At 42.3% G+C, this 27,480-nt stretch overlaps 1 protein-coding gene across 1 annotated transcript; it reads right to left on the bottom strand.

The window, feature by feature from the left end:
• Positions 1 to 127: 127 nt before the first annotated feature.
• Upk1b (uroplakin 1B) lies at positions 128 to 27,480 on the bottom strand. Its single transcript, XM_042668800.1, has 8 exons — positions 27,317 to 27,480; positions 19,469 to 19,556; positions 18,025 to 18,225; positions 15,835 to 15,909; positions 14,652 to 14,774; positions 12,138 to 12,317; positions 5,018 to 5,101; positions 128 to 380 (listed from the first exon to the last, which is right to left on the bottom strand). Exons 2-8 carry the CDS (start codon positions 19,535 to 19,537, stop codon positions 330 to 332), a joined length of 783 nt encoding a protein of 260 aa, XP_042524734.1. The 5' UTR covers positions 19,538 to 19,556; positions 27,317 to 27,480; the 3' UTR covers positions 128 to 329.

The raw sequence follows: 27,480 nt of genomic DNA, 5'->3' as shown, positions 1-27,480 counted from the left end.
TTCATCTTGGCGATGCAAGTGCAAACTGGATTTGGTTGAATGTCATTACACTCCCAAATTAAAAATACACAGGGTTGACAGAAGTAGTCTCTTCTTTCTAAATCTTCTCTGTATTATAGTCCAAGAAATCATAGCAGAATCTTAGACCGGGATGAAAGATATGGAGAATACAAACCCCCAAGTGTGTAGAGGAACTCTACATCCCCTGACTTGGCAGTGTAAGACCTGCACCTGTTACTGCTGAGCTCAGATGGGGGATAGGAGGAGGGAGTGGGTTCCAGCACCAGTCCAGAGTCACTAGAAGGAGGTATGGTGGTGAGGCTTCATGCTTAATATTCAATTCGGCTCCAAAAGAACATGGTACCCAGGAGAACCCAAAACTGGAATAAAAAAAAGGGGGGGGAGGAAGTGTTTTAGAGAAACATCTCATACTGGAAGAACAAAATGAAGTTAGGTTTATTCATGCTTAGTGATCCTATGATTTTTTTTTTTGGCAATGATTTTTTAAGTGATTTAAATGGTTAACATTAATAGTGTAAGGGGGTTTCGTTGTAGTAATTCTGTCAATGTGTGCAGTGTATTTGAATATGTTCACTCCCACATTGTAGCTCCTTAAACTTGATTGTAGCGTTACTTTTAATTAACTTACTCCCCACCCCCAATGCCAGTGTTTGGACTCTGGGCCTAGAGCTCTTTTGTTTGGTGTTCTGCCATTTGAGCTATACTTCCAGTAGTGCCTTTTGCTGTTGTTATGGAGATGGAGTCTTGTGGGCTTCCCTGGAGCTAGCCTTGAACTGTGATTCTCAGATCTCAACAACCTGAATAGTGAAGATTTCAGGCATGAAACTTTTAGAAGTCCTAGTAATGCGGTATGAATAGAAGCTTGCTTGTTACCACTTTCAGTCATTCAAATTATTCAATCTTTAGTGTTTGCTATTCTTCATATTGATTTGTTGCCCTGTAGTAGACAACAAGGGAGTAGTTCCATGACAGAGGTATGCACAGGGTGTTCTGGAAACACCTTGAAGGGCAGATTGAGGGTTCCAGATTTCCCTCTCCCTCTGCTTCCCTCGCTTCACAGTCCTCTCTTCCAGCACTGATCAAAATGTTGTATGTAGGTAGCCACCTTTTTGGTGGCCTGTGATGTCAAAAATATTTAACAAGACCTCATTTGCCTTTTCTTTGTTTCTTTCATTGGCACTCATTGTGCCAAACATCTTACGATGACTGCTAGAGTCAGAGTCAAGACAGGAGCACCAAACTGTGTTGGTATGGATGGTATTCTCCCTGCTCCAAACTTGTAGTAGAAAAATAATCTTGAGATTGTTGAGATCATTCTTCATGAAGTGATCAGAGCTACTCATTTTATTACACTTGGCCTTTGTGCACACATCTTTTAAATATTCTATATACAAAAAGGAAAGCCTCATCAAACCATCCTATGGCATGCTGAAATATAGTTCTCTGGAAAAAAAAGCCCTGTGTAATTGGGCTGGGCACTGACCTAGTGATTCCTTTCAGGAAACACTGTTTTCCCTCAAAGGAAAATGACCAGCAAACAAGCTATCTGAGACTCAGCTTTTTGGGTACATACTTTCTCAGAAATTTACAAAGTGAGCCATCTTGAGGGAAACAATTGACACTGTGTATCACCATGGTAAATTTGAGATTTCAAACAAGTATCAGGTCTTTAGAAAACTGTTTTATCACCATGAACTAGATATCATCCCATGGCTTAGGGTCTTCCTAGTGTGGCAATACGAATAAATATGTTCCATAAAAAAATCAGTGAACGACTGGACAATCCATACAACACAGTGAGCCAATATTTTTCCAATATCCAATGATGAGGTCATAGATTTATGCATTGATAAAAGATTTATGCAAGCAGGGTACTGGTGACTCACTCCCTGCTACTTAGGAGGCTAAGATTTGAGGATTGTGGTTTGAAGCTATTCCCAGCAGGAAAATCTGTGAGAATCTTATCTTCAATAAACTACTCAGAAAAAGCTGGAAGTGGCACTGTGGCTCAAGTGGTAGAGCACTATCCTTGAATACAGAGAAGCTCAGGGACAGTGCCTAGGCCCTGAGTTCAAGCTCCAGCACCAGAAGAATAAAAGAGATTTATACAAAGGGCAAGACAAATCATTGTAATGCATTTTAATGTAACAGAGTACAAAAAGTTCATTAACATAGTTTCAGCTTCCATGTTACCAGTAATCTTTAAGAAACTTGTGGAGGTGAGGTAGTATCAAAAAAGAAATTCAGGAAGTGGCATTGTGGTTCAGGAGGTAGAGCACTAGCCTTGAGCTGAAGAGCTGAGGGACAGTGCCCAGGCCCAGAGTTCAAGTCCTACGACTGACAAAAAGAAAAAAAAGAGCTGGGAAGGTGGCTTAGTGGTAGAGCTCTTGCCTTGCAATGCATGAGGCCCTGGGTTCCATTCCTCAGCACCACATAAGCAAAAAAAGAAAAAAGAAAAAAAAGCCGGAAGTGGCACTGTGGTTCAAGTGGTAGAGCGCTAGCCTTGAGCTGAAGAGCTGAGGGACAGCGCCCAGGCCCAGAGTTCAGGCCCCACAACAGGACCCCCCCCCCCCAAAAAAAAGAAAAAGAAATGTTCAGGGGCTGGGAAGGTGGCTCAGTGGTAGAGCGCTTGCCTTGCATGCATGAGGCCCTGAGTTCGATTCCTCAGCATCACATAACTAGAAAAAAAAAGCCGGAAGTGGCGCTGTGGCTCAAGTGGTAGAGTGCTAGCCTTGAGCTGAAGAGCTGAGGGACAGTACCCAGGCCCAGAGTTCAGGCCCATGACCGGACCTCCCCCCCACCCCCCCAAAAAAAAGAGTCTCTTCATCTTTGGGCTGGGAAGGTGGCTCAGTGGTAGAGCGCTTGCCTTGCATGCATGAGGCCCTGGGTTCAATTCCTCAGCACCACATAAGCATAAAGAATAAAAGCCGAAAGTGGCGCTGTGGCTCAACTGGTAGAGCGCTAGCCTTGAGTTGAAGAGCTGAGGGATAGCGCTCAGGCCCAGAGTTCAGGCCCCACGACTGGACCTCCCCCCCCCCCCCAAAAAAAAAAAAAAAGAAAAAAAATTCATGAGCCATGCACCAGCTCATACCTGTAATCTTAGCTCCTTGGGAGGCTGATATCAGAAGGGTTACATTTCAAGGCTACCTACCCAAAAATGTGAGGCCTTTTTGTTAACCATGTGGTATGCACCTGTTTTCCTACCTATATGGGAGGCTGTGATTGGGAGGATCCCAGAACAGACTGGGAAGGAAGAAAAGTCCACAAGGCTCCATCTCAACTAATAAAGCTGAGTGTCGTGGCAGGTACCTGTCATCCCAGCTATTGGGAGAAGCAAAAAATAGGAAGATTGTGGTCAAGGCATTAGCCTGGGCAGGAAAGAGGGCCATATCTTTAAAATAAGCAGCAGCAGGGTGCCTGGTGGCTCATGGCTATAAACCTAGCTACTCAGGAAACTGAGATCTGAGGATCACCTGGGCAGAAACAGTCCATGAGACTCTTATCTCCAATAAACCACAAGAAAACCAGAAGTGGTGCTGTGGCTAAAGTGGTAGAGCGCTAGCCTTGAGCTGAAGAGCTGAGGGACAGTGCCCAGGCCCAGAGTTCAAGCCCCACAACCAAAAAAAAAAAAAAAAAAGCAATGCAGAAAAGACAAAGTAGAGTTTGCTTAGCAAGCATTTGATGCTGAGTTCAAAAAACCCAGTTTCTCTCAGAAAGAATTTTCATAATTATGTGAAGATGAGTTTATTAAAACCCTCATGTATTTTTCAACTACACATCTGTATAAAGGATGTCTTTTGTTCCAGTACTTCAATTTTGACAGTATATTACAACACATTGAATGGAGGAGCAAATATCTGCAAATATCTGCCTTTTACTAAGCCAGATATTGAAGAAATTTGAGATATGTAAAGTACCATTTTACCCTGTTTTGTTTTGTAAAATAGGTATTTATCAGCCCAGAAGTACATTATGAATATTAAATTGTAACTGGCTTGCTATTTTATTTTAAAATTTAAAATTTATTGTTTTATTTTAAATTATTATATTTTAAATAAGTTAACAGATTGTTGTTAACAGCTAGTGAAGCAAACATCAACTGCTATAGGCTTCATAGACAAGAGCTTTTTGAAATCCTTAATATATGTTGAGATGGTCAAAGGTTCTGAGACCACAAGTTTGAGATTGCTTCTCCAATGCAATGATTTTAAACCACGACAGCAATTAGAATCATGATATGATAGGTTGGGAAATCCAGATTCTACCCCAGATCAACTGAATCACAGGCCCAGGCTTGAAATCAGGGCACTGTCCCTGAGCTTTCTTGCTCAAAGCTAACACTCTACCACTTGAGCCACAGCTCTACTTCTTGCTTATTTTGGTGGTTAATTGGAGATAAGAGTTGCATGGACTTTCCTGCCTGGGCTGACTCAGACCTCAGCCTCCTGTGTAGCTAGAGTTATAGGTGGGAGCCACTGGTGCCTAGCTAGCATGTTCTGTTTTTAAACTCCCTCAGGAGAGCTTAATGTTCAGCCAAGATTGAGAACTGGATAAAGAGGGCAGTAGGAAATGATGAGGTTGGCCGGGAGCAAAATGGGTTAGTATGTACAGGAGACATCTAAATAGCAACAGGACAGTCCCTGAGATGTTATTGCAATGACTTACTGAGACCTGGAGACTAGAAGCTGCAGGTTAGGGTTTAGTAAGAAGTCCAGACCAGGGAAAGTGGCCCTCCATCCCCCAGATGGCAAGTGCATCCCAGGCAGTAGCTGAAGGGCCTGGCCAATAACACACAACACACATCCTTTCCACACACCTCAAGAGATCCCACTGTTCTTGTTCTCGTGTCAGAAGTTTCCTCACTGACTTTCAACCACAAGGTTTGGTGTCTGTACAGGTTTGATGGAGGGAACTAATGCCCACATCAAGATCTCTCATTGTTACTCCCCCCCCTTCCCCCGCCCTCTTTCAGAAATACACACTGGGTGGTACTCACAGTCCAGCAGAGAATGGCAAATCCAAACCAGGCAACTCCCCAGGCGTGCCGATTCATTGGTCCAGAGATCAGTTCATAGCAGCCCTAGAAGAGGAGATGGACCACACTGGTGTGAGAAGAACCAGGAAGAAAGATGTGAGATGTGAGACTGGGCACCAATGGCTCATGCCTATAATCCTAGCTACTCAGGAGGCTGAGATCTGAGGATTGCAGTTCAAAGCTATCCAGGACAGGGGAGTCTGTGAGAATCTTATCTCTAACCTTAAAAAGCCAAAGAAAAAAAAAGTGCTGGAAAGGTGGCTCAGTGGTAGAGTTCTTGCCTTGCATGCATGAGGTCCTTAGCACTACATAAACAGGAAGAGCCAGAGTGGTGCTGTAGCTCAAGTGGTAGAGTGCTAGCCTTGAGCTGAAGAGCTGAGGGACACTGTCCAGGCCCAGAGTTCAGGCCCCATGACTGATCAAAAAAAAACAAAAAACAAAAACAAAGCTAAAAAAATGGAGCTATGGCTCAATTGGTAGAGCACTAGCCTTGAGAAAAAATGTTTAGGGTCAGTACCCAGGCCCTGAGTTCAATCCCCAGGACCAGCACAAGCCAGTGGGAGGCTGAGTCCTCTTTGGATCAGTGCTTCCCAGAGTTCAGTTACACAACTGTGCTATTTCCGCATCTCTGCACACAGAAGCCACTAAAAGTTTTGCTGGGAGAATGTAGGTAATATTGTTGAATAATTATTCGATAATACAGTTATTTGTGTCATTGACAGGCTCACTAGCACAATTGCTATTGTAGCATGACAATATATTTCCATATTGAGTGAATTGATAACATATTCTTAACAAAACCTGAAACTTTTTTCCTCTCAAAAGATTTTCTTATTTGGGTGCTGGTAGCTCCTGACTATAATCTTAGTTACTCAAGAGGCTGAGATCTGAGGATTGTGGTTCAAAATCTGCCCAGGTAGGATACTCTCTGAGACTATTATCTTCAATTATCCACCTGAAAACTGAAGTAGAGCTGTGGCTCAAAATGGTAGAGCACTAGACTTGAGCAAAAAAGCTCAGGGGCATTGCCTAGGCTCTGAGTTCAAGCCCCACAACTGACCAAAAAGAAAGAAAGAAAGAGAAAGAAAGAAAAAGAAAGAAAGAAAGGAAGAAAGGAAGGAAGGAGGAAGGAAGGAAGGAAGGAAGGAAGGAAGGAGGAAGGAAGGAGGAACCATTTTCTCGTTGACTTGAGGACGGGTTTTGTTTTGTTTTCTCTCTGCAGTTGCTAGTGTTTGAACTCAAGTCGTGCGCTTGCTAGGCAGGCACTCTGCTACTTAAGCCACACCCACAGCCCTTTTTGTGCTTTCACTATTTTTCAAATAGGGTCTCACTTTTTGCCTAGGCTGCCTGGATTATGATCTTCCTATTGATGCTTTCCACATAGCTGGGATGACAGGTGCTCTGTTCTGTGCCTAGATTTTATTGGTTGAGATGAGAATCTCATCATTTTTATTTTATTTTATTTTTTGCTTAGGTTCTCTTAGAACTTTAATCCTTCTGATCTTCACCTCCTTAGTAGCTAAGTCAACAAGCATGAGCCACCTGTCCAGTGGATATTTCTTTTTCTTTTTGTTGGTTGTGGGGCTTGAACTCTGGTCCTGGGCGCTGTCCCTCAGCTCTTAAGCTCAAGGCTAGCACTCTATCACTTTAGCCACAATGCCACTTCTGGTTTTCTGATGGTTAATTGGAGGTAAGAGTCTGCCTGGGCTGGCTTTGAACCATGATCCTCAGAACTCAGCTTCCTGAGTAGCTAGGATTACAGGCATAAGCCACCTGCTCCCGGTGGATTTTGATTTTTCTTGAGATACTGGGGTTTGAACTCAAGGCCTATTTAGTAGGCAGGCATTTTACCATTTGAGCCATGGGTCCAGCCCACAGGTACTTTTTAAATGTGTTTGATTTTTTAAAAAGTAAAATTTGAGGTCTTCTCTTATCATTTGAAAATAATTATTAAAGGAATCCTACTATGACACTCTGTAAATTCTCTTTTGATATTACATTTGAACATACTCATGTTGGAGTCTGTTCTTAAGATCTTGAAGAGCCATGATATGTGCCTGTGTGCGTGTGTGCATGCAAGAGTGATTAATTTTTGTATTAATCCACTCATTCATAGATATATGTCATAATCATCTAAGTATGTGCATCATATCTGTCCTAGTCACTATGCAAAGTCCCACAGTGGTAATAGGACAACTTGGGAATCCCCCTGAAAGCTAGGAGATGCAATGATCAGCACTGACTCCATGGACTGATATCTAGAGGCAAATGTCCTAGGTTTTTTGACTACTGTCACCAAATGTCCTAGGCTGACCTTGAACATTAGGCCTCCAGAGTGATTACCAGAGCCTACTTGATGTTCTGCCCTGTGAAACTCTGCCCTCTTCTCCTGTGCGCACACACACACACACACACACACACACACACACACACACACACACACACACACAGTCCTTACTTAGATTGTTCCTCCATTTACTCTTCTCTCCCCCCCCCTTTTTTTAAAATCTTAGGTATCACCCTGGCATTATCTTTAATCTGTGTTTCTTTAGTTAACAAGATCCAACTTTTAAGCAATGCCTGAATCCAAATACTTCTTATTCTTGCCTTTTATCACCTCAGTCCACCAGAGCGTCACTTGAGGATTACAATAACCTCCTAATTTGTCCCTCTGAGATCTGTGTTCACACGCAGAATTTGACCCATCTTTGCCTACTAGCCATCCTGCACTCTGACTCTGTCAGTTTGATGCTCTTGGTATTTCTCCAAAAATCTAAGATCCTTCCACTTCAGGGCCTTTGCACTTGCTGCTTCCTTCCCCAGTCTTCCAGCTTCGAAGTTCCTCACTTATTCAGAACTCTGAAATGTCAAGATGACATGACCTTTCTGGAGTATCTCCTTACCCCATGCTACTGCAGCTACTTACGCTGCTTTGTTTCTGCTTGTGACATTTGTCATAACCTGGAATTTCACCATACCTTTGTTTTGGCATTCTATTATGGTCTCCTATAACAGAATGGAAGCTCTTCAAGGGCAGGGATTTTTATGTTGTTCGTTGTTGGATCCCAGACCCCAGATTAAGTGCTTGGCTCATAGTATACACCTGTATTTGCAGAATGAAAGCAGCACAATGTTTTGATCCACCCTTGGCTTCACTCTTGGCAAAATCCTCCTATTTTCTGTGGGACATGATATTGAGTCATAATTAAGGCAGCATAATTTGTTACATACTTGATGCCTCACAAAATACTCTCAACATCCTGAAAATCTCAGGAGATGATCGTTTATCTAACAGTATATCAAGGAACTTGCCTATACTATGTGCCAGGAACTGTGGCATGACAAAATGGGTTTTGCTCCCATGAAGCTCATAGACAAAAAAAAAAAAAAAATAAACCCAACCAAACAAAAAATAAACCAAAAAACCCCACGTGGATTTAAGAAGAAAATCTTCTCAGTGAGTTTTGGTGATGCTAATCATGTTAGTGCTTTACTGCATTGGGTCCATCATAATATTCTTGAGATGTCATTATCAGGATTTTCACAATGCTTTTATGGGGCTGAGGCAGCAAGATAGAGAACACATAGTTGTACCCATTCTACTATGTGAAAATCTATCATACTTATCATACTTATGATGACCTGCCTATTGTGTCATGTTTTATAGCTGTAACAACATACTTGCATATTTTAGCTCTTGGAAAGGTAAAATATAGAGGTGAAAATCAGAGCCACTCCCTTCTTTATTCACCCACCCATCTAACCATCCACCAAGCATTTATTGAGTGTCTTCTTTGTACCTGGCATCATGTGAAGTGTCTGCCTGGGAGAATAGCCACTCTCGCCTTCCTCTTCTCTGTCCTGAGATCAGGAATCACCTGACTGTCAATCACCTGACTCAGAGTCAGCAAAGGATCCCAGGCCCTGAGGTCACTTCCTCATCAGCTGAGGTCATTTCCTGAACCTCCCTGGTCACGCCTCCTTCAGACAGTGAGAGGCTCCCAGGCATCACTTCCGGATCTGCTCTGGTCCTGTCTCCTGCCTTTCCCTATATAATCCCACTCAACGTGAGTCCCCCTCTCTCTCTTTTTCTCTTCTTCCTTCCCCTCTGTCTCCACATGCCTCCATCTCTTGTGGGCCTGCAGTTTGCTCTCTCCTCAATCAACTCTTTTTCTGCCTGAACCATGTGGTGGTTTCTTTTCCAGCGAACCTTACACTAAGGACTGAGGATATAGATTGAATAATACATAGCCCTTAAAAGGATGTAACATAGTTCTGAGTGATGAACTTAAAAAAATGTGAAGTATAATAAATATGGGGGTTGCCCATCTTGCTTTGGAATAGATATTTCCTGTAAGTCAGAATGGGGTATAGAATCTGAAGAACCAGGGTAGAGAAAATAAGAAATATTTAACAGATAAGATACTGTGTTGAAGATGAAGAATTAGGGAAACTGAGAGCCTAGGAACAGAGGGAATCAGAGGCAGGAAACTGGTAGAGTGAGGCTGAGTGGTGACAATTGGTGGTTGTAGAACAGCTGGTAGGGAACTGCTATGGAGACTGAAGTCAGATGAGGCCATGGAACTAGAAAGGAAAGTGTTAGATTGTCAAAGTAGGTGTAGAGATCCCAACAGAGTGATAGGGGAACACTAGTTTGGATCTTTTCCTCAGAGCTCTTCTATCTGAACTTGAGAAAGTAAGGGTTTTAGATTTGTTCTCATGACTAGACTGCTAACTGCATAGGGAGAAAAGAGTTGTTATGAAATAAACAGATTATCTTGAAGGTAAGTCTTTTTTTCCCCCCAAGAAAAATCCAGGACAATCCAGTCAAGGCTGGTTTGCACATGCCAATTCTGATTCTATGTGTTGAAATATTGAAAGTATTTTTTTTTCTGTGCCACTCCTATATCATGAACTCAGGGTCCAGGCACTGTGCCTGAGTGCGAGAGCCCCAAATTCCAAGCTGTGAGACCCCGAAAAGATTGGGAATTTGAAATTTCTTCTTCCAACATACTCTCAGGACACAGAGTTTCCTGGAAAAGTCAATCAGTCCTGGCTTAATGGGATTCAGATTTCTATCCTGGGTGTAGGCTAACTCCACTGTAAACTGTGGGGGAGCCCAGTGGGTAGACTTAGGTTTATGCAAATTGTAAGCTGTTTACTGTTTAGCTCTCCTTCCCAGAATAAGCAGGTCATCTGCCACTTGTAGACAAAATACTATCACATGTTGACGTTTGTATCTTACTTCCTGCGCAAGAGCAATAAAAACCTTGGTGACTGGAACCTTGGGCTCTGAAGCTGGAGGAAGATTCCCCTAACCTCAGTTCCAGGGTCTGGTCTCCATGATTGCCTTGTTCCCAGTCCCTGCAGGTTCAGGGGCACGTGATGGGGTGGGTGGGGAGCTTGTAACACTTGTGCTTCTTTTGCTCAAGGCTAGTGCTCTGCCACTTGAGTCACAACTCCACTTCTGGCTTTTTGGTGTCTAATTAGAGATAAGAGGCTTTCCTACCAAGACTGGGTTGGAATTGCAATGCCCAGATCTCAGCTTTCTGAGTAGCTAGGATTACAGGCAGGAGCCACTGGCCTGAGATATTGAAAGCATTTTGAGTTGTGAGAGTGGTGGGAATATTTTGTACTGCGATTATATGCGACAAATTTAGCTTTTATTGAAGCCTGAATAGAGCTTACGATTAAGACAATGCCAGAATAACGTTGCTATAAAACTGAATGAAAGGGGCTGGGAAGGTGGCTCAGTGGTAGAGTGCTTGCTTTGTATGCATGAGGCCCTGGGTTCAATTCCTCAACACCACATAAGCAAAAAAAAAAAAAAGCTGGAAGTGGCGTCGTAGCTCAAGTGGAAGAGTGCTAGCCTTGAGCTGAAGAGCTGAGGGACAGCGCCCAGGCCCAGAGTTCAGGCTCCATGACCAACAAACAAAACAAAACAAAACAAGGGAATGAAGGTTGCTCTGGGCACTGCTGCAAAGTCATCTCTCATCTCTGTCACTCCCATGTCCTTCCCAGATGAGGGGCTACCGTCTTAGGGCAGGTGGCCTGCCAGGTGTGATACAATGGTCAGTAGGGCCCGACATACAGCATATAGTATTTATTTCCATATTAATGAGTCTGATGCTTCTAAACTAATCTCATAAACTATGTATAACCAGGTTTCCTCAAAGAGGTATCTCCCAAAGCAGAGCCTAGCATTTCAGTGTGCAGGGTTGGGGGGAATAAACAGGAGAGCTCACCTGGCCTTTTACTACTAACAAGTATTTATCAGCTTACATTGGGAACTTTGGAGCCAGAATGCTTGGCTTTGAAGGCTGACCCTAATTGGATGACTGTATACAAGGTTTGGATTAGCATCTCTGTATCTCAACTTTTTATCTGTAAAGTAGGTATCAACACCTGAGCATCAAAGGTGTTTATATCTATATTTATATATGTATGTATGTATGTATATATGTATGCATGTATGTATGTATCTATCTATCTATCTACCTATCTATCTATCTATCTATCTGATGCTTAGAACAGAGTCTGGCATTTGGTTAAGAGCTTAGTAAATATTTCATAATTATCATCAGATCATCATCAGCCCGGAAGCACTTTTTCATCTGTATGTAAGCCATTTCCAGCCACAATCAGCAACCTAACATTTTATTAACACTTGTCCTCCATTGCCACAGACTATGAATGGGAATCTATAATTGCTGCATTTAGTCCTGTGTTGCTTTGGAACTGACAAAACATTCTTCTTTGTACATCATCCAGTTTACAGTTTGAAACTTTTGCAGATCTTTGCTTAATGTATTTCTTGAAAACCAATTCTAGACATGATATAAATTGTCTCCACTTAGGCAAAGTTGGATTTTGCTGTTGCCATCCTCGTGCTCTGTTCATTTCACTCACATGTAAATTTGCCCAGATCAGATCTAGGTTAGCATTCAGTGTCCTAGCAGAGAAGGACAGGTGTAGGAGAAAAGGCAGGATTTCTTACTGAGAGATGGTTACTTAAAGTCTCAGGCTCCTCTCTTCACAGAGCAGGAACTTCTGGCGGGTTTTGGCAGAGGAAGGGACTTACCTGATTGTGGTAGTAACCAGGTACACCCAGTTTGCAGGCTTCCAGGTTCAGAGGTTCCTTGAGATTGTTCATAACACAGCACTGGCGGGGCCAGGGGTAGTCAGCATCGTTATTCTCAGTCCGGAAGGCAGATGTGTACTTCTGCCAGTCTGATGGGCCATTCACACCACAGCAATGGTCCTGTCAGAAGACAAGAAAAAAAGAGATGAATTTCTCTTTCCTAGAGCCATCAATGTAGCAACTAAGATGTGGACATATAACATATCTATCTCTTCCTTCCTCTTTCCCTTCCCTGCTTCCTTCCTTTCTTCCCTCCTTCCCTCCTTCCTTCCTTCCTTCCTTCCTTCCTTCCTTCCTTCCCTCCTTCCTTCCCTCCTTCCTTCCTTATTGCACAGTTGATATTCAGAGGGATTACAGTTACATGAATCAGGTAATGAGTAATGAACCATGTCTCCCCTTCCTTCGCTTTCTCCCAGTCTTTCCCTCCCATGCACACCAATATCCAGTTCATTTTCCACATAGTGTCTAATGAGTATCACAATTGTATTTGTTCATTCTGTTCTTTCTTTCTTTCTTTCTTTTTCTTTTTATTGTGAAAATACCATACAGAGGAGTTACAATTACATGGGCAAGGTAATGAGTGCATTTCTTACCAAGCATTATTGCCTCCTCCTTTGTTTCCCCTTACCATCCCTTCCCATCTCCCCCAACTTCCCCCACCTCCTGCGCCAGAGTTGTAAAGTTTGTTTTTCAACATAACGACTTGTACATCTCATTGTTGCAATGGGTCCACCTGTATCCCTATTTAAACAATTTGTTTTTTCCCTTCCCCTTCCCAAATTATACCAACATCAAATACAATGAAAACAGGGGTTATACCATGGGGAAGGGACATACAAAGCAACAAAGAAATAACTTCTACCTTTTCTGTGCCCTCTTATACCCTCCCAAATAAAACCTAGATGTCCCTCAGTGGATGAATGGACCAAGAATATGTGATATTATATATACATATATATGTATATGTGGAATTCGACTCATCCATCAGAAAGAATGATATTGTACCATTTATAAGGAGATGGAAAGACTTGGAAAAAATTATATTGTGAAGTAAACCAGAGCCAAAGAAACATAGGCTGCATGGTTTCCCTCATTTGTGGTAACTAGAATGTGTCTACAAATGTACACGTAAACACACTGAATGCCTAAAATCAATCAATAAATAACATTGGGACATGATACATTATATACTAGATCTTATATATACTACAAAAAATCCCTCTCTCAAGTAGAGCTGAAGGTTTTGGACAACTTACATTTTAGTCTTGTCACTCATTAATAAGTATGTGATTTAAACTCTGTAAACTTCATTGTCTTTAACTATGAAGTTAGGATAAATACAGAACTCATCTTACAGATTTTTGGGAAGATCAAATGAGTGAACATTACTGGCTTAAACCCTTATTATTTATGAATATTTATATTAGTCCCTTATTAACTATATATTATGAATACTGACATTATGATACAATAATGCCAAAGTAGTATAATTATTCTAGTATTACATATGAGCAAGATTAAAAGCAGAAAATTAAAATTTTTAGTAGTGAGGAAATTATGAAGTTATTTTTATATTTTTCTAGAGTAATATCATGTTACTTTTGTGAAGGGAGAGAATAAACAAAAAAATAGAAAAACCTAGTGTCATACAGCTTTTACCTAGGAAAGGAAGATATTCCTAAACTTTGGACAAGACTGGAGACAGAACAAAAACCATGCCTATCACTTTCCTTCCTTATCAATCAAAATTGTCAGTTATCTCTCAACTTTCAGGGGAAAAAAATGTATCCAAGGAAACAATGACAAAAACTATCTTTTGGCCATTGTATTGTCAGAAATACCTCGGCAGGAGAAGTAATCATTCTGCATGTGTGTTTAACTTGAGCATGGTTGAGAAAAATGATTTAGTTGAGCCAGGCTTATTTAAGACTAGGATTTCAGTAGGGACAGACAAGGGTTCAGTGTTAAACTTGGTAGCACTCTAACACTGAGTTGAGGAAAAGCTGAAAACTGAGTGATTAAATCAGGTCATCTCTCCTTGCTCTTCACAGAACTAGCTCTTAGGAGATGACAAACATGTCCAAAAGACAAGGTAGGCAGTGGTTGCTATTTACATTCACTATTCAGAATACAGAAGTCAACGTTTAATATTATTATTAATGATAATAATATAAAGAGACCTGAGTTCTAATGTATGATTGATGTAAATTTCTTTAATCTACGCCCTACAAAAGAATGATAATCAAAATCATGACTTGAAATAAAATATGTAATCTTGAGGATTCCACCGTGTCATTTGTGTATCATGTCCCTCACCTACTTCATCCCTATCAATAGCTGAGAGGTAACTGTAACAAGTCTCTTTATGAAGGATTTCTCTTTGAGACCTTGGCTTCAATCCCTCTCACATCTTCCAGGTTATTGGCATCACCCAGGAAGGACCTCATGTCTTACCTGAAGCATGAGCCTGTCCCAGGTTTTGGTGACTCCATTGTTCTTCCACTGGTCATCGTTGGTTGGAGGGCTGTTGTTTTGGTACCTGATCAGCATCTGCTTCAGGAAGAGGTTGGGTGTGAACTACAAGGGGCAGAAGCAACACAGGAGGTAAAGTTAGCAGACTGCTTCCCAAGGAAAGGGAACTATTTTTCTTGGCCAGTGGCTGAGGATGTTGAACAATTCTCTTGGAGTGAAGCTATGCCCAGAGGCACTAAATCTCATTGGCCAAGGCTGCTTCAGCCTGGTTGAAGTTCCTATATAGGTAACAGTCCTTCATGTTAACAACAAAAAAGTCACTGTCTGACCAGGCTGGATAGGTAGTGTAGGCCTGGGAAAAGAGCAAAAGGAAGAGAAAGATACTGGATGGTGAGTTAAATCTTAGAGGAAGTAAAATATGGATTGTGTCACTGCAAGGCCAACGCCAAGGCCATGGTAGAGTCAGGACAAGTCTAAGGGTTACCAGCTTGAGACCTGGGACTCAGGCTACCTGGGTTCAAAATTTGTGCTGTGTATTACTGTGTATTTTCAGATATAAAGAGAAACTTTATAATTTTTGTGCCTCATTTGTTCACTAAGAAATCGATCATTGATGTTAGCTATTTCTTAGGTTTATAAGTAGTAAGGTTACATATGTGTTATTTGTATGTAGATGAGCATGCTTGGCACATAGAAGGGGCTGACAACATGTCAACTATGTTATTATGTTATATCATTTTGCTCCGTGCTTTCTTTTTTTTTTTTTTGTCGGTCGTGGGGCTCGAACTCTGGGCCTGGGCGCTGTCCCTCAGCTCTTCAGCTCAAGGCGAGTGCTCTACCACTTGAGCTACAGCGCCACTTCCGGTTTTCTGATGGTTTATTGGAGATAGGAGTCTCACGGTCTTTCCTGCCCAGGCTGGCTTTGAACCGCGATCCTCAGATCTCAGCCTCCTGAGTAGCTAGGATTACAGGTGTGAGCCACCAGCGCCCGGCAAAGGGTTGTTGTTTTTTTTGTTTGGGTTTTTTTTTAACTGTATTTTTTTTGTCCTTTCTTTTTTGGTACTGGGGATCGAACCCAGGACGTTGCACTTGCTAGGCAAGTACTTTGCCACTGAGCTACATCCCAGCCCATTGCTCCGTGCTTTCTTAGGGGGGGTGTACTCACAAAGTCACGCTGTGTTGCTGCTGTGATGCAAGATGCCACTTCAAACCCATATACTATAAACATCAAAATGAAGTACTGGAAAGGAAAGAAATGAGAAGAATTACTCTTATCCCTTAAGATTTATCCCCCAAATGATTGCTGTGATTTTTCTGCACCTTCATCTAAATAGAATCATCCATCCATTCATGTAGTTATTCCACAAACCCTCTTTGATCAGCTGCATGGCTGGGAAAAAGATTTGGTGCTAGGTAATCCATCTGTCTGATTTTGTCCAGAGAACAAATGGCCATTGTATACTGAACTTTTGCATCCAGGATCCTGCATGTCTCTTTTAATTAGAAAAAGCTGATATAAGAGAATGAACTGATGAGTGTGTGTGTGTGTGTGTGTGTGTGTGTGTGTGTGGTTATGCACATGTGTGTGCATGCTCAGTCGCATGCAAGAGAACCTTAGTGTATCACACATGATGTAAGCCTTATAAATCTTTGATAGTGATCTTTTTCTTTATTGTTTGCTGAAAATGTCTAATTGCAGAGATTAGGAAAAGATGAACCAGAATGTATTTAAGACCTCATGTCCTTCCTAACCAATACCCAGATGGAAGCAGGAATGCAGGGACCCGCTGGCATTCTCCGCGTACACCCCCTCACTCCAGCCACAGCAGCACACGTGAGCTCCACAGGGCTTTCTCTGTGGTGTTGATGTCTTTGTGGATGTGGGCACATGGGCAGCCCATGGGTGCTCAGGATGACTCTATGGGAGACTGTCCCTCATTGGTTTGGTCCTTGTATCCTCTTGGGACACAAGGTCAGAGTCAGTGGGGTTGGACAGGGAGAACCGTTGTCCCTCTTGAGGATGGGAGGCTCTCTGAGCAAGACCTTTTGCTACCTTCACTGTCCAGCCCAGGACAACATTCTGGCTGCAGTCAGGAGATCGTCAGAGAACCCAGAATGTTCTCTTGTAATGGCTGCTGTCTCGCTTCTTCTCACGAGTGTTGCTGGCTCCTCTTACAGAGCCTCAGAACACTTCAGTGGTGCTCTAGAAAGAAGGTTCCAGTATTCCTTTCCCAGATCAGTTTTTAGGGCTATGTCACACACACACACACACACACACACACACACACACACACACACACACACACACACACACACACACACACACACACACACACAGGTCTGGCTCAAAGTGAGTCTGGGATTCAGGTGAAGGTGATCTTTTGGGGCCACCAGCCTCTTCTCTCCCCCTTTCCCCTACTCTCCCAAAGTCGGTGCATTTGCCCTGGAACTAACTCACACTAAGGAAACAGCAGGTCAATGTTCTGCATTCCCTGGCCACTAGACAATGGCTAGCTCAGAGGAAAAGTAAACTAACAAGCCCCTTAACTTGCTAGGCTTGTTCTATAAAAGTGAAATTCAAGTCCTGCAGCATGGGGCATAGGAGAGTTATTTCAAGGGTAGGTGGGGTGTAGGTGTGTGTATGTGTAGTTTCATCACAATCAAGAAACTACTGCCCTGGGACACAGGGTTAGAAAAGAGAGGTTCAGGCTAAACTAAGAGCTTTACCAGCTTTTGCCCACAGGAAATTAGCTTCCATCTACCAAGGCAGGGTATGATCTTGCTGTCTGTGGTTTGGGACCAGAGTGTTCCTCAAGGTTTTCTGGGGGTTCTATGCAGCACTATGAATGACAATGTGCAACGTGTAGGCCATTATACAAAAGCCATCAACTCTGAACTCAGAAGGCCTTAAAAAGGCTCATGCTTTCTCTGAAAAATTCACATATATCCCAAAGTATCAATGCCTGGTAAATATTAAAACATTACTTAAAAACTACTGCATGCCAAGGGTAAAGTCTAGTAACTTTCTACTGTATCTTTTCCTTTGGCCCATGGAATTCCTGGTTGTTCTAGTTGGGCCCAAGCAGACAACATGGAGGAGCACAGATCTGGACGATACTCAGCTGGGTCACCTCCAAGCATCGTCTGTTAGAGTCTCTGAACCATGACCTTTTGGGTTTGAAATGACAGAGGCCAGCCTTGCCTTGTGGTCTCACCACAGTGAGTCTTCCCTCTCTCTCCCTCCTTACTTGGAACTCTCTGCTCTCACCTACCCCATCACAAACCAAGCATTGTGCTCAACAGAGGTGAGCCGGTCCACCAAATCTAGGGAAATCGCAATAGAGAGTTTTCTTACCGCCAGAAGAATTTTCCTGTTGGACTTCATGATGCCTACAATGGCTAGGACCGACAGGCAGAAGAGGCAGATGCCCACAAACATGCCAATCCATGCAGCCCCGTAGATGTCATCATTGTTGGTGGCCTCAAGCAAGGGGTACAGGCTGTGTTGGTCGGATACAAAGAAGATACACTCTGCGGTCAGGGCGATGCCACACATCTGGGAGCAAGGTAAGAGTGGGTGGTGTCAGGCAGATGGCACAGCATAGGGAGAAGCATGGAGTGGGTTCTTGAGACTGACTTTCTTGCCTGCATGGGCGTCATGCAACCAATTTATAATCACCACTGCCACATAGTCAAACAAATATTTTCACCCTGCTACCATCTTCCATATGCCTTTTTATCCTCTATACCTCTTTCCACAGGTCACTCTGTCTTAGTGCTATTTGGGAAAAGGTTTAGGACAATTTCATACCATCTATAAAGTCCTTGGTCATGAACCACTCAGATGGTGCCTTCCCATATGTAGGTTATGCCCTCAACTCTACCCCACTGCCTCATTGGCCATGTTTCTGTTACAATATTTGACATGATCCTGGTTATAGTTACAGCGGGAGCTGAAACCTTGGTGATGATCATCTCAGGGCTCATATTTTATAGATAAGGAATATTGCCTCTAAAAGATGACAATTTGTTCAGAACCACACAGGGAGTCAGAGGCAGAGCTGAGGCAAGTACTTGTTTGATTCCCAAACAAGTACACTGTCTCCCATTTCCATAACTACACAGCTTGACTTCTGAACCACTCTCCTATCTGCATAGGAGAACAAGAGGATGCTAATATCTGCCCCTCCCCTTAACAACAGAATTCTCAAATCAAATCAAGGCAAAATCAGAAAAGAAGCAAGAAGATGTGCATGTGTGATAGGTGTGTTTGGATACCAACCATGGTGAGCATGACTCCTAAGATTCTTATATTTTAAAGTTGGAAGGAGAATACCTATTTTTTTTCAGTCTTGTTTCTCTGACACATCACATTGTCATGTGACTGTACAATTAAATACTACCTAGCATTTTACTATCACATTTCTAAAATTGAGGAAAATACATAGGGAACCAATAAGTGTTTTTCTTTAAGCTGTCACTTTTTTTTGGTGCCAGTACTGGGACTTGAACTCAGGACCTGGATGCTCTCTTTTAGCTTTTTTTTACTCCAGGCTAGCCCTCTACCTCTTGATCCATAGCTCCACTTTCGGCTTTTTGCTGATTAATTGGAAATAAGAGTCTCATAGACTTTCTTGTCTGATCTGTCTGTGAACCACTATCCTCAGATCTCAGCCTCCTGAGTAGCTAGGATTACAAAGGCAGTATCTACTAGTGCCTAGCTAAACTCTCACTTTTGATTAATCTTAAATCATGTGCACAGGAAGAGCATAATTTTCTGAAAAATACTCATTACTTACGCCAACAATCACATTTCCAAAAATCAGTAGGCCCTGGAAGCAGCGGACAGTAGAATCATCTTTGGCCATCTTTAGAGCTTCCCACAGACTGAAAGCACAGTTGAGAACATTGCGTGTCAATAGGAACAGGTGATCGACAATACTATTTCTATCACTTGATTAAATTATGATATCATTGTCTTTATTTGTCTCAAAGCATCCAAACCAAGGTCATCTGACATTCTAGTAATGGAGAAAAGTTGTTTACTAAGCTTAACAATCTCAGTAATTTTATGAAGGAGCAAGAGGAGAAGAGAATGAGAAGACAAGGAAGAAGGAGGAGGAGATGGTAAAGTAGTTCGGAGTTCTGTATTGTCTGGAGTCTACCAGGAGCCTAGTTCTAAGAGATGAACAGAGACCCTGCAAGGCCAACAATCATGAAGGCATCAAGAACAGACATGAGGTGGTGATGGCTGGACAGGGCTGAGTCACACCAAGGGCCCTGACAGAGCGCTTTGTCAGGGCAAACTGAAACCCAGAGTAACACAGGGAGGTGGCAGTTGGGTCCCCTGTGGACTATGGGCTGCTGTTAAAATCCATGATTTTCTGAATAGTTTGTAATCTAAACAGGACAGAAGAGTTGGCAAGCAGCAAAGTTCTCTGTCACAGAAGAGGGGAAGAGGAGAGAAAAGAGGAACAGGCATTTCATTCTATTTATGGTGTCATTCTACCAGGGACTTTACATACATAGCCCAGAAAAGTAGAAAAAGGAAAAGAACAAGGGGGGGGGGAGGGTGAGCATTTCTCTGATCAGAAAACTAGAGCTGAAAGTCTTGAATGAAGTTCTCTGGTGTCCTACAAGTGGCTGTGACAGAGCTGGGTAGCGTCCTTGGTCTGAGTGACTCCTGGGCCCAGGAACTTCCCTACGACCCCCACTGGCTCTTAGAAAACATTTACAAAGTTTAAGGCCAGATGCAGTAGAATGTAGGAAGTTTCCTGGGGCTTCTCTAGAAGAAACAACAATTTAAGTGTTTGGGCCAATGGATTTAGCTTCTGCACTTAAAACACATTGAGAAAAGTCACTTACATCTCTCAGCATTTAAATAAAGTAATTAATCCATTGGTGCATTCATGCTCTAAACCAAAAGTGATTGCATTTTGAGGTATGCAAAGTCATGTCAGGGAGATTATTGCATGCTAGGGTTTTGTGCTTTAGAGGAGGGAAATAATTGAATTACATAAGTGAGACAACACCGTGGGTTCTCTGAAGTGGGAAAATGTAAACCTTGCAGGTTGTTTATGGTGGCCCTGTACAAGGTAGCATCCCAGGGGAGAGGAGAGTTAGGGAGGAGAGACCCAAGAAGAAGGTGCCCACAAGACTGCAGATTCACGGTTGGCTTTGAACTTCTGGTTTGTGGAAGAGTTCAGGGGTAGGAGGAGGCAAACATTTTATTTGACTCAAGGCTTGCTTGAGTCAAATTGTTGTGCTGTATAGATGTATGGATAACCTTCCAAGTAGTTTAAATATGTCTAAATATTTTCCCTCTATTTGCCTGGGAAGCTGTGGGAATTTAGGGAGTTGAAATAAATGCACGTTGGCTCTGAATCTGGCACTGCATGGGGCTCTCCATCAATGTTTGCTGAAGGAAGTAAAGAATCTGGGCCCTAGTTATATGATCCCTCTCTGGACTTTCTGCTTAGAAATGCCACTCATTTTCTTTCCAGTGATTGTTACATGTTAGACAAAATGAGCCTTCTACCTTAACAAGCTTAAATTGTTTTTTTGTCTCCCTCCTCCCTGGGAGAAGCTAACTCATGAAGCTGGATGGACCAGTCAAATTGTGAAGTTCATTACTAGTGTGTACCCTGACCAGTTGGGTGACTTTCTAAACTAAGTGCACAAATAAATAGATGGATAGTTCAGATAACAAAAGTATAGAGAACAAAGGACAAATATGGGGAGAGGCCGAGTTCAGCACCATTACGGACCTGCATTGCATGGCTTGGGCACCCCTGTGTCAGGAAATAGCCTATTCATGATCATTAGTGGGACTCTGAAAACAAAGAATACCATTTCTTCTTTTAAGGAGTTTAAAGTGTGATTATGGAAACAAGGAGTTAAGCAATTATGCACAATTGGATAGAAGGGAATATAGAAAGGGTATGGAGAAATAAAAGGAGTCAGGTAGAATCCCTAGCAAAATTCATATACTAGTGACTCAGTTATGTCTTGGTTTCCAAAGATGAGTATGTCTCACAGTGTTTCAGAAGAGTAAGGGAAGGAGCAAACAAGTGAATATTTCATAGGAGGGAGAATGAGGGTGAAAAAATCAAGGTCAGAGAGGGAGAAAAGAAGGACAGAGGCAGACAAGAGTTTGGTTTGAGCAATAAAAAGCATGAAGAGCACTAGAAGAGAACAGTAGGAAATGGCAGCCTAGCTGGGGAAGGCAAGATTGATGGGGGAGATACTCTGAAATCTCTGGTCATTGGATTTCTGTTCCTTGTCACTCTATGCTCTTTTCTTTTCTCTCTGGCACATGGTAGTTTAGAAAGCTACTCCTGTCTCCCAGATAGCAAAATAGCAATGGAGAGTTTCCATCTTGTGAGCTTGCAGGGCTGTTAGTGCTTTGTGTTCATATTTAACAGGCTTGTGAGATGGGCATTTTTCCTCCCAAATCTTCATTTGTTTCCTATTGATTTTTAAACAAGTTACCATAAATGTAGTGGCTTAAAACCCTACAAATGTACATTTTATATAAGTGTGAAATGAAGATTGCTGGGCTAGGATCATAGCTGTTGGCAAGGCTGAGTGTCTTGAAAGGATCCAAGTGGGTGAGAATTTGGTTTCTTTCATTTTGAAGATTTTGAAAAGGAGGCTCGGAAAGGTGGGCTGCCCCTTTATCACCTTGCCAGAGAGTACAGAGGCTGAGATTTAAACCTAGGCCTGCTTGGCCCCAGATCATTATTAGTCCCATGGTTTATAAAGTCCTGCCATACTGCTAATGCTCTCAGGAGACAACTGTATTTGCTCAGATTTGTATTTGTTCAGCTTTTACAAACACAAGAAACACCAGGCCTTTCTTTTCCCACTTTTCCAAGTTCTTGTTTCCCCAGCCCTCCAACACTGTGCCTGCAGTCTGGTGCTGTACCCACACTGTTCCAAGAAACCTGCTTCCATGTACCCCAAACCTACAGCCCTCCCTTCCAACTCCAAGGCCTAGAATTCTTGGAAGTACAAAGTGCAATATGGATTCAACGAGAGTGTCAAGAGTTTCAGAGACTTCTCTCAGGTATTGAAGACTAGGTTGGGATTTTCCAAATAGCCATGGATATCAAGAGAAAGCCCAATATAGCTTCCTGGAGCTCACAGGATGGTCTCCTGGCTGTGGTGTAATGATAACTGTGCTAGACTTGGCATCCGAATGCCAGTTTTAAAGTTCAGGTTTTGCCCTGTCTGTCAGGATTCAATTTGGGCAAACGACCCACTTGGTGTCTGCTTTTGTGAAACACAATGTGTTTAGTTGAGATTGTATGTTCACTACATGAGATAAATGACAGAGAAGTTGCTGGCAAACACGCACACTACCCAGGGACTTGAGAAATGGTTCATAATGACCAGGGGATATGCAGGAAGGCCAGGGTATTGGGCGATGGTTTTGATTTGTGAACCAGGGACCCATGGGGCCTGGTAGCTAATAACTAAGGGTGGCTCCTAGGTTGGGAAATAGCCTTCTGTCCACTTTCCCTGTTTCCTGGAGTAGTTCTTCTAGAGAGGTGTGGGCACCTCCCATAGGCATCCAATTGCATTCTTTCTGTATTTTTTATGGTTGTCTTCAGGGAGTAAAAAAAATAAAGAAAAAACAAGTCTTGGAAGATGGAAAAGCTTCTCCGTTGTGCTGGGGTGTGGCCAGAGTCAGGTACCAAGTTGCACGTCTCTATGGGCGGGTCCTCTGCATTCCATCAGCATTCCTGCGGTGTTACCTCCTGCCCCTGCCCAGCTCTCTCGCTCTGGCCTGCCCTGAGGCCTGGGCTCTGGACTGCGGAGGTTACTGGGATGAAGCTGACATTTTCCTTTGTGTGATGGCTCAAAAGCTGCTTTCTTTTCCACATAGGATTCTGCTTGGTTCCCTATTCTCATTCTTTTATCTTGGTGCCAACTATGAAAGAGTTTATGGCTAATTTTAAAACGATTATCTTTAAGGATGGGAGTATCTTTAAATAAGAGAGCATCACTTCAACATATCGATTTATGAATTCAATGCATCTGGGTCAATGTCACCCCTTTCATTGTTCTCCCCATTATACATGGAATGGCATGACTATATTCCATCACTCTTTCGCTCTCCATTCTTCTATCCTCTGTCCCCTCAACCTACTCCCCTTTCCCCAGAAAACAAAAATGTTTCCGCTTCCTTATATTATTTCCTGTACATGTATACGTCTTCAAATAGAAGATGCTGGCACTCAGTTACCTTTTTCCTTCCATGTCCAAAGTGGAACAGTATCCTATACATAATAAGCACACAATTATTTTGCTACATAAAGAGATAAGTTTATGTGAAGGAATGCAAGGGTGTAACTGTTAGTGATGTGCCTAGAACTTATTGCAGAACAGAGAAGAGTGAAGCAGAAAGAACATAGACTTTGGACAGATCTTGGTTCAAGGCTTGGCTTTAACCACTTAGTGGTTTTGTGACTCCCCAGCTAGTTAGTAAATTTTGTCAATGGGCAGAGTCATAGCTAGCTGCAAGGGGTTTTTAAGATTTAAATGAGAATAAAAGTGAAGTTCTCATACAGTATTCGTGATTTGACTAATATTAGTTTTCTTTGCTCTTGCCTTAGTTTCTTGAGGAAGACAGACCACAGTTAATTAGCCAGGGAATGATGAAGGTTTCTAAAATATGGGTTCATTTGTTTTTCTAATGAAGAAACAAACAAAAAAACCAAATAAACTAACTGACAAGAACAGACCTTCCGGATGCTGGTGGCTTATGCCTGTAATCCTAGATACACAGGAGTGTGAGTTCTGAGGGTCAAAGTCAGCCTGGACAGACAAATTGGAGAGACTCTTATTTCCAATTAACCAGCAAAATGCAGAAATGGATGTGTGGCTCAAGTGGGAGACTGTCTGTCTTGAATGAAAAAGCCAAGCAATAGTGCAAGGCCTTGAGTTCAAGTCCCAGTATTCAAAAGAGAAATAACAGTAATCACACTGCAGACTCCAGTGTACAGCTCACCAGCCCACCTCCTGATTTTCACAGGTAGGGGAAGAGTCCCTGGGGGCTCCCCTCCCTTCCCATGACTTGTCACTACAAGGATGTAAATTGCTCAACATCCTGGAGTTTCTTTGTTTTGAGAAGTACTAATGAAAAAACAACTGGAGATACATTTCATGCTACCATCCTTGCGCCTCATGCCTTTAATCAGTTTATTTTGTTATAAAAAATCACTCATATCCACAGAGTGATACTTCCCAATACATCCAATAGGTCTAAGAACAATGGCTCCCTAAACAAGCCAGGGTTGAAAGCAGAGAGAAGTGAGACTCACCCGCTTAAGCATGAGATCATATTTTCGGGTTCATTACCTCTTTTTCTTAACCCAAGTTTCTGCACCAGAGAACATACAAACCACACCTCAAGTCCTACTCATGCCAGAGAAATGTGTATTTAACAAGAGAAGAAGAAAATAAAGGAGAAATAGGAGAGGGGGGGAAATCCAGAAACACATTATACTGTCCCCTAAGCCTTGACCCTGAAACTCAGGCTTAGAGAAGACAGTAGTGCATGCCTTAGAATACACGTGGGTGGTAGGTTTGGGATGATGACAGTTGAAACTCTGCTGAAACGCAGGGTGGGATGGGCTCTTGACAATGATGGAATAGGAACATATTTCCATGGCTGTGACTGTTACAAGTGCCATACCATCTGCATTTTCCCCCTTGTCTTTAAAGCTGTGTTGACACAAGTGATAAACGAGTAGATACCTGCAGCTATGTAAAGTCAAGTCAAGTCAAATTCATTTGACTAGAGGTAAAACTTCAGTTCTTTAGTTGCTCAAGCCACACTAAGAGCTCCATAACCCCAGCTGATCAGGGGATCTGTCTTGGACATTTCCACCACACAGAAGTTTCTATTGGACAGTGTTGCTCTACATTCTGCTACTCCCTATCCTGATTTCAGTCACTCACCACCTGAGGTCAAGGGCTAAAGGCAACCAGTGGCACAGGGGCTCACCAGTGTGGGGATGCCAGCCCCAGAGCAGGAACATGGTGGAGGATGTGAGATCAGGACATCTCTTCATAAGGGTGGTCTCTGTACCAGTTAGGCCACAGTGACCTATAGGGTCCAGATGCCAGAACAGGATACCTTGGAATTTAGGGCTGATTTGAGCCCATGATCCTAGCTACTCGGGAGGCTGACATCAGCGGATGGAGGTTTGAAGCTAGCCTGAGCAGAAAAGCCTGTGAGAGTCATCCTCAATTAACCAGCAAAAAGCTGAAAGCAGAGGTATGGCTCAGGTGGTAGAGCCCCAGCCTTGAGAGAAAGAACCAAGTGCAAATGTGAGGCCCTGAGATCAAACCCCAGAACCACACAGAAAAAGAATGTAAGGAGGAGTAACAAGGAAATGATGACATCTCATTTACTTTTCTTAACTAAATGGTCTGTCAAGTCCTCTTAGTAGTTAAAAGTCCACGAATCTTCCTAAGTACTTAAGAAAATGTAGCTGAGTTGATTTTTTTCAGTCAACATTTATCTTATTGACTATTAAAATGTTACCTACTTCCTCTTTGAATTGATTTTTTTTGTGTGCTAGTCCAGGGGCTTGATCTCAGGGCCTGGACACTGTCCCTAATCTTTTTTTAAATTTTTTTGCTCAAGGTTGGTGACTTATCATTTGAGTTACAGCTCTACTTCTAGATCTTCAATGGATTAATTGCAAATAAAGTTCTTATGGATTTTCTGTTTCCAGCCTTTGAACTGTGGTCTTCAGATCTCAGACTCCTGAGTTTCTAGTATTACAAGTGCCTAGCTGCGTTTATTTTGAAGTCTGGTAAAGCAGAAAGGTAAACAGCTTGCTATAAATAGAAAGCAAATGATTTTTTTTTCTCATCGAGAAGATTAATCAAAAGAACATTCCTTCACAAAGCTTGAAAAGTGTATTACCAACATGGTTTTATGTATGTTTATGACATAGTATATATGATGCTATATATGTATATAAAACATCTTGTCATATGTATATACATAAAACCCAAGTTATCCTCTTGTACTTTTACTCCACACAGGCAAGAAACGGTCAGTTACCATTTTCTTTAATTTTCAAAAGAAAGCAAAATTAGTAAAAAAACTTCTTAAATGTCTTTTAAGAAATATTTAAAACTAGTACTTTTTGGCTTACAGCCATCAACATAACATAATATTAGTATTATTTGAAACTTAAGTTGTATTTTGCATTAAAATGTTAGAACAAAAATTATACTTGTAGGGCCTCCAGATTCTGGATAACTAATTAGCAAAGAGTAAAAATAAATTAGCAAAAAAAAAATCACAGGCTGTAGATGATAAAGTTAATTTGTTGAGTTATTCCAATCAATAGATTATCAGGTAGAACTGTTAGTGTGAGTACATTGCTTCACAAATCCCATTAAGGGTTGGCAGGGAGATTTCTGAAGTTGTAAGAATGAATTCTAACAGAAAAGACCAGAGGCTTTCTCTCTGAGGGACAAAGGGAAAGATTATTGGAGAGAATGATCAAGAAGGGCGATGATATCTTAAGTGACAAAAAGGGACAGACTGTATGAGCCAAGAATATAATTTCTCCTTTTCCCTCCCATCCCTCTATTTGTTCTCAAGAAAACAACTGTACCTTGACGGGTGCGGGGGATCTCTGTGAGGCGTTCTCCCAGAGCAGTAGACTCCTTCTCCTCCTTCTCCTTTTCACTCGGTTTACTCTGCAGTCCGCTAAGAGCAGCTCCAGGTGCCTTTCCACCCAGCAGCCCTTCTGTGAACCTCTGGTCCCGGGGCAGGGTG

This window comes from Dipodomys spectabilis, unplaced genomic scaffold, assembly GCF_019054845.1.
Source record: "Dipodomys spectabilis isolate Male_0828 unplaced genomic scaffold, ASM1905484v1 ptg000017l, whole genome shotgun sequence".
Classification (NCBI taxonomy): domain Eukaryota; kingdom Metazoa; phylum Chordata; class Mammalia; order Rodentia; family Heteromyidae; genus Dipodomys; species Dipodomys spectabilis.
The sequence above is the reverse complement of the archived record's forward strand: the minus strand, read 5'-3'. Positions and strand labels throughout refer to the sequence as shown.